The 7587-nt window shown below is 35.9% G+C and overlaps 1 protein-coding gene across 1 annotated transcript; it reads right to left on the bottom strand.

Moving 5' to 3' along the window:
- Positions 1 to 391: 391 nt before the first annotated feature.
- Positions 392 to 6189, bottom strand: LOC127944234 (peptidase inhibitor 15-like). Its single transcript, XM_052540104.1, has 6 exons — positions 5970 to 6189; positions 4933 to 5225; positions 4174 to 4292; positions 3929 to 4031; positions 1082 to 1197; positions 392 to 949 (listed from the first exon to the last, which is right to left on the bottom strand). The coding sequence occupies exons 2-5, from the start codon at positions 5200 to 5202 to the stop codon at positions 1174 to 1176; spliced, it is 516 nt and encodes a 171-aa protein (XP_052396064.1). The 5' UTR covers positions 5203 to 5225; positions 5970 to 6189; the 3' UTR covers positions 392 to 949; positions 1082 to 1173.
- Positions 6190 to 7587: the final 1398 nt, after the last annotated feature.

Below are 7587 nucleotides of genomic sequence, written 5' to 3'. Positions count from 1 at the left end.
AGTTTTTATGAGGACAAATGTGCTTCCAGTTCAGTCATGTCTCCTGTGTGCATGGGCGTGCAGTGGGGGGAAGAGTGGACCTGACTACCCAGGGCCCCGTCTAGGGAGAGGGCCCTTTGAAATCCCATCAATTATTATTATTTTTTTTGTAATTTTTTTTTTTTTTTTTTTTTGTAGCCTAATTCGAATTAATTGGGCCCTTCATTTGATGTCCTTATTCATTTCAAAATATATTTATAACAACTGAGAGAATGAACTCAGTGCCAGACACTCTGGACCCCCCCCCCTCCCCCACCATTGGCATGTGTAGGGGGGCCCACTGACATTGAGAGTATACAGTGTGACAGACATTTCATAAAGATAGTAACTTAGATACCACCGAAAATACAACTTTTCCTAATCTAAAGAAAATGCATTACCTGTACAAAAGAACAAAATAATAATGAAATTGCTTTATCCCCAGTGTGAATTGTCACTGCGATACAACTTAGTACAAACAAATTATAGGTAAAACAGTGCAAACAGTCCTATAGCATTGAAAAACAACAAATTATAAACATTAAAAAGCTTAATAAAGTAATTTAAAACTTACAAAATTGACACCTATGGGTTGGTAACATGCTTTTCAATTTAACATTTACACTTTTGATTAATTGGACATTTTACAGCACTGAAATGGTGTTCAGTTTTTTAAAATGACCATGAAAAAATCTGCATTGTGAAATTTGTTTTAGTGGTTTCTATTATGTAAATGTATTTATTTATTTTATTTCTTGTTATTTATAATCATACTTTCTTTTACTTTCTTTTTTAGCCTCTGAAACTTGCATTTCTTCTGGATTTTGATCTGGAGTCACACTGGTTTGTATTGCATGATCCTCCGTAACTTGAGGGACACGCAGAGCATGGTTTTCCTGTCTTATATGGAGCCTCTCCAACCCAGTTCCCCCTAACAGAAGAAGAAATATGCACAAGTTTGATTATTTTCCCTTTCGTTAGCTTTTCAAATAAAATTGCTTCATAAAAAAATTGCTTCATTTTTTAAAGTGATTGTATTGATACAGTAAGAAATAATTCTTACTTGATAGAATAGTTGCAAACCAGTAAGGTGGCCTGTTTCCGCATACTTCCAAAAACATACATGTTTGAACATCTTCTGATAGCACACCCGATCTAATTGCTGGTTGCCCACACCATCTGAATCAAAATGTAATTAAAAAAAATAATATATATATATATTTCTCAATGTGCTCAAAAAGTAATTATTAATTAATTATTAATCTAAAAAATTATAATAAAAAGTACTTTGTTATTATAAATGATCTATATACTCAGGGGCGTGTCTAGGGGGAGGCTGGGGGAGGCAGTGCCTTCCCCAAGAAACAGACTGTCCCTCTGATGATATTTAAAAGTTGATTGTTTTGTGCATATTTTTCCAACAGTAGCAGATGAGTCAGACTCAACAAAAATCCAGTGTGGCGCTGTTTGACAGTGCGCGCGCGCTTCAGGCTTACGGGCTCAGAAAAAGTGCATCATGTGAGAATAGAACGCCAATGAAATGTTTACCTGGCAGAGCCTTAGAGCAGTGGCGTGTCCACAAGGGTGGCACAAATGAGCTTTGCCACTCCAGTTGCCACCCCAAAACAGCGTATGGGATCGAAGTGCATTGAGAGCGGAACATCGTGATTTTGACTGAAACAGGGTCTGCCCCCTGTCCTCAATTTCTGCCGAGGGTAGTATATTAATATATTTGGTTGTGGACGATAAAAATGTCTCCACGATCTGCTTTTGAAGAAATATTGTTGCATTGTGCCGCAGCGCACATTCTATCAGCTGCAGTTCTGGCGCCACGGAATTATTATAATACATTAAACATAAGTGTTAACTCAGCGGTAGAGTTACTCAAACAGGATAGGCTACTGCACTTATTCACATTTTTTTTTTTTTTTTTTTTTTTTTTTTTTTTTGCATCTGCTTTAAATCCTTACTGCTTATTTAAAAGTTTCATTCGTGTGCTTTTCTGACGTTCGGTTCTTCTAAGCACAATCATAGTGCGGCACGAAAACGAAAAAGCCCTTCAAACTGTGCCTGATTTCTTAGTTATGTTCTGTGCTAATACTGTCGAAACACAAGGTTTATGTATAGACTAAGTTGGATATGTCTAAAATGAAAGTAAACAACTGAAAGAGGGTGCATGTCTGTATGCATGCAGGTCTTAAAGGGACAGTAGGCAGTACATTCTGCCGTGTGAATTAAAGGGATAGTTCACCCTAAAATTTAATTTCTGTCATTGTTTATACAATCACATGTTGTCCAAAACCTATATTAACTTCTTTCTTGTGCTGAACACAAAAGAAGATATTTTGTAGAATCTGTGTAACCAAACGGTTTCTGGTTCACATTGACTTTGATAGTAGTAAAACATACTCTGGAAGTCACTGTGAACCAGCAACTCTTTGGTTTTCTTCAAAATAATGCTTATGTTTAGCAGAAGAAAGAAACTCATTCAGGTTTTTTTTCTTCACTATTAAAATTTTTGGGTGAATTATTCCTTTAATGTTAATAAAACACCAAACCCACAGAGAAAAATCACTCAATACTCTTGACTGAAAAAAAAAATAATAATAATACAGTTGCCTTAATAGGAATCAGTGTATATATTATTTTATTTTTATATTTGTTCATTAATTTTTTTTTAATGCTCCTGCTAAATACATCTCTTGTACCTGAAAATAAAACACTTTATTTGTATAATATCTGTATTTTTAATGTGTATCTTTGTTCTCATTTTTTAATAACAAAGATAAAATAATTACAAAGATTTTTATCTTCACCCATGCACTTTGGCCTAAATATCCGCCATACTTTTTCATATTTTGTTACCTTAAAATGCTTTATAATAGGGAAATTAGTTTGGCTGTGATGTTCAAACAGCTTGCAAAATAGAAAAACCAACATGACAAAGAATCAGGATAAAATCATGATTTCTAAAAAACAAACAAAAAAAAACACAGACTTATTAGATTTTTATTATATCACCCACCCCCTGAGGGAGAACAAACCCATACAGACTCCACACCCCTGTAAAATAATAATAACATTTGCCTATGTCAAGCACCACTAATAATAAATAAAATTAAATAAACAAATAAAATAAAAATAAAACCATATTTAAAAATAGTTATGTTGCCTCTGCTAATGAGATCATAAATTAAATTCTTATAGTTTCACAAAAATATATTTTATTTCAACTCTCTAAGTCTCCTTACCCCCCTGTAGCCTAATATGTTCCCTTTTATCTAGGCCTACATGTTTACATTTATTCATTTAGCAGACACTTTTATCCAAAGCCACTTACAACCAGAGAATACCATTTAAATACTGTTCTCATACTGTTCAAATGAGCATTTGCATTTTTTTTTTTTTACCTGGGGCCGCATTCACAAAGAAACTTAGAGGCTAACTGGCGAATGTATGGTAGCACCTACGTCTGGAACAGCTTAGAAGAAAGAAATTAATTTACCTCTTGTCTATACAAACGTGACTTCAGATTCATTTTAAAAAAGCCTACTCGTGTAGCAAGTCTTCTCACAAGCAAACACCTGTCACTCATCATCAGGCAATCACCGTGATCTGTTCTATATATGAATCTGTGAATAATAATAATAATATCATCATCATATTATTATTAATGTTGACCGGGTTTAACTAACTTTTATGTGACAGCCCTATAGTCTAATAGGGGCCCTGTACCTATCTGTGGGTTCCTGGCTTAGAAAAAGATATGCACTAAAACAGATTGTGTGTAGTAGGCTATAGATTATTTTGCGCCGATTTTTTCAGTTGTTTATGTTGCCCCCCCAAAAAAGCCAAATGCACCCCCAAACATGACATCCTGGTAACCCCTCTGTATATACTGGAGACCCACCTGAGTGTAGTGAGTGCAGACAAAGCCACTGCATCTGCTGGGGTAGGAGAAATGGTGCCTTTCATCATTCCAGGATCTTACCAGGTCAGTGATTGATCTGTATCTGCAAAATGAAATATTTAGAAAATCATAGTCAGAATATGTAGACTGTGATTTGATCCAGAACTGACATGGTTTTCAGATATTAATTCATGCTGATATCATGACTGCTCCCATATATAGTATGTTGTTGTAAGGGTCTGTACCTTCCAGAGATGATGGACAGGTTCTGTCCAATGTGTCGCAAATCATGAGACGGCCCATGATCCCATATACACTGAGCGGCCCAGGACTCTGCAGATTTAGCCAGTCTCTCATCCCACACCTCACAAAGGAGAGTGAGGATAGGTGAACAAATTATAACAAAATAAAATAAAATAAATAGTTCACCCAAAAGACCCATGCAATGACAGTGCCTAGGAAATGAAGATGTCAGGCAACAAACAGGAAGACTTGAAAATAGGAAGATTTTCTGTAATATATTCAGATATACTGTGGAGCAATATATCATGGATTTTGTGAGGAAAATCAATTTAAAATATCAATGGGGGGTGGGGGGTAATGTGACACAAGTCAGTAAAATATATAACGCGGTTCTGGTGTTTTTTGGATATTTAAATAAAAAAAAAACCTACATATTGTGCTTTTAACTTAAGCCCTTGCGAACTGAATCGTGAGCAACGATTCTTTTGAATCAGATATTTCAACGGAATAGTTGATTCAATTCATGAAACTGATCTGAATGATTCGTTCACAAATCAGCCTCGGGTTCAACTGATTCGCTTGCCCTGAACAAGTTAACTTGAGGTGAAGATTTTTAAATATAGGCCTATTATATAAATGTGACATCACATAATGTAAAAAGAAACATTTTTTATCACTATATTTGACATCTTTAAAACATTAGTAGCCTAATGCAACAAACAAACAAAATTAGTAGACTAAAGCTAATAAAAATGTCCTACCATATATTCCATGTTTGCTGCGGGTGGGAAGACCTGTGAACGCACGCGGTTGTGATAGTCCAAAATTGCCGTCATATCTTCGCTTGAGATGAAGCGTTTGCGCCGCTCTTGAGGCGCGCTGCTGTGGCTGCTGTTCCTCAGTACGGCCACCAGGGAAACCTCGCTCAGATGAAGCACCTCTGCAGCGCTGCTCGTCGTCTCTGCTGCTGTCATACACGGCAGTATCCACAGGGTGGCAGCAAAGAGCAGCTGAGCGCAGGCCAAACTCATGTTTCTGCCTTCTGTCTGGTTGGCTACAGGTGATTTATTTGTGGAAAGAGGATTCAGAGTCAACAATCTCTCACTGTACTAGCCAGTAAAATAAGCTCAGGAACGGTACAGTCCCTACTCAAGTGCAAGTACAGTTTAATCCTGAAATTCCTGTAGACCATTTTAATCCATAATAACAGAATAACATCAGCATATTGATATAATAAGCAGATAACTTGCTGTGTTACCCACACTTTTATGGTTACCCAAAAATTAGTATAAAATAAGGTGAAAATAGTGATAAAATCGAAAATGTAAATTTTTTTGTGAAGTGTCTCTTTAAATATATATTTTTCTTTATCAAAATTTATAGAAATAGTCAAATCAGTCAGATATATATATATATATTTACACATAATTACAAGTCACAGCTATAGTTAAAATTCAATTTACTCTATCGATTATATATAATTGTCCTCATTTGTAAGTCACTTTGGATAAAAGCGTCTGCTAAATGACTAAATGTAAATGTAAAATATACACACACACACATATATATATACTTAACAAAGTGATGTGGTTGACTGAGTAATTCATAGTGTTACATTGCAAAAACTCATGGTTTTAAACAAAATGATCAACTTTACACCAAAATGCCCTCACTAGTCTTTAGACACATGTAAACTTTGGAAAATGCATCAGTGCATCAATAACAAGTTTCTATTATATCCATTTAAAAATCAATGTGAACACATAATGGTTATAGAAGAGTAAATTGTGGCATATACTTATAAATGTAGTCCTGCAGTCTGAAGAGAGCGGGGGTCTTCAGCTGGAGTGGTCTTCACAGCACATACCTTCAGCAGTGGTTCCAGCACTTTAGCACAGTCTGAAGAAGAGCAGCTGAAAAGATCTCCACTTAAACTCTGGCCTTTGCAAACAACGTCTCTGACATGTGTGGCAGCGAACTTTAACTGGGCCAACTCTCTAAACCCATTTGACGTAAAAGAAAAGCTCTTGTCTCTTTTTCTCCCCCCACAGCGATGTTCCTGAGGTTCAGGAAACAATTTAATGGAATGTTTTGTTTTTTCAGCACACAGTATGGAAGCTACAAGCAGTCAGGCTCTCTAATGGGATTTAAGGTTGATGACGTTTCAACAGTTATAGCTCTTCCTTTCCATTGCCTGTGATTTTTCAAATGTTGTTTAACAGCTTTTTGGGCAACTTCCACCTCTGATTTCATCATTTATCTTCATCATACTTGTAGTAACTAAAATAGCATTTAGTGCATGCAAAGTAATATGAAAAAAAAATTGTCTATGCTTGTTTATAGTGGCTACATTGGGTTCTTGTTCCTTTAAATCTAAATCTGTTTCTGTACTATGCTTATACTGGACATTTTATAATCTTTTTGTGAGCATTAGTTGGAGCTGCACTTAGCCATTCTGGCAAAATATTTCAATAAACACAGGCAAGGATTTTATAAAAGGAAGGGAGTTCTGTGAATTAAAAGCCAGATTTTTAAATCATAGCCCAGTCAGCACATTGCCCCAGCTGTCTAGGATTCCAGGAAGGACACGCCATGTGTAATATCTCCAGTCTCTGGGCAGTGCCAATATACACTGCACAACTTTAACTGCAGGCTGCAGCAACTACTGGACAGGTCATCAAGAGCATCGAGTTACAGAGTCCGACTTATTAATGATTCGGGCAATAACTTGGAAAATAGCAGACTTGGCATAAAATAGATGTCACTGCAAGATTAATACCAGGACTTTTTTTCAGCCAAAGACCAAGTATTGTTAAAAAGTAAAAGAACAGAAATTCTAAATGGCAATGCTTCAGAATTCTTTGTTTTATTTTTTATTATTATAAGCAAAATATAGTAAAAATCTAATTCAGCATTATTTAGAAAAGTAATAAAAGCTTAATCTTAGCTTTTAAACTTTTCATTCAGTAGCACTTGTATAGAAAGGCTTGGAATCCTCAAAGGTTAACAGTCATCCACAAACTGTCATGGTCGGCGGGGTCAAAGTTCATCTCCAGGCCTGTTGGAAGACTTTCTGGTCAAGAAAGCCAAGACTTGTTCTCTATACAAACGTATCATGTCACATCTTAACATACATAATGTTGCGACCTTTATGGCTTTGTCTTTGTAGACAAAATACATAAGCTTAGTCATACCACTGATGAGACATATGTAAACGTTCTTCCCCTGGTCAAATGTTTGACAGTTTTATGTGCTAATATGATGAATACAGAATGCTACAGTGAGTCCTTGTGGAGTGTAGTGTTTAAAAATAGCTACAGGCATGTCTCTGTCAATTCTATCACATACTTAATAGTGCTGTTCTCACACATCAAAGGAGGTGATGAATGTTGAGCAGAAAACTCAAATGATTCATT

This window comes from Carassius gibelio, chromosome A23 (genome assembly GCF_023724105.1).
Source record: "Carassius gibelio isolate Cgi1373 ecotype wild population from Czech Republic chromosome A23, carGib1.2-hapl.c, whole genome shotgun sequence".
Taxonomy (NCBI): domain Eukaryota; kingdom Metazoa; phylum Chordata; class Actinopteri; order Cypriniformes; family Cyprinidae; genus Carassius; species Carassius gibelio.
Note: the sequence above shows the minus strand (reverse complement) of the source record. Positions and strands in the feature narration are given on the sequence as shown.

Coding starts and splice junctions, on each gene's coding strand:
- LOC127944234 (XM_052540104.1), bottom strand. CDS start 5,202: ATGAGTTTGGCCTGCGCTCAGCTGCTCTTTGCTGCCACCCTGTGGATA. Junction 4,032..4,173: donor CTGTCCATCATCTCTGGAAG/GTACAGACCCTT, acceptor TTCATTTTGCAG/ATACAGATCAATCACTGACC. Junction 1,198..3,928: donor TCTGCACTCACTACACTCAG/GTGGGTCTCCAG, acceptor ATTTTGATTCAG/ATGGTGTGGGCAACCAGCAA.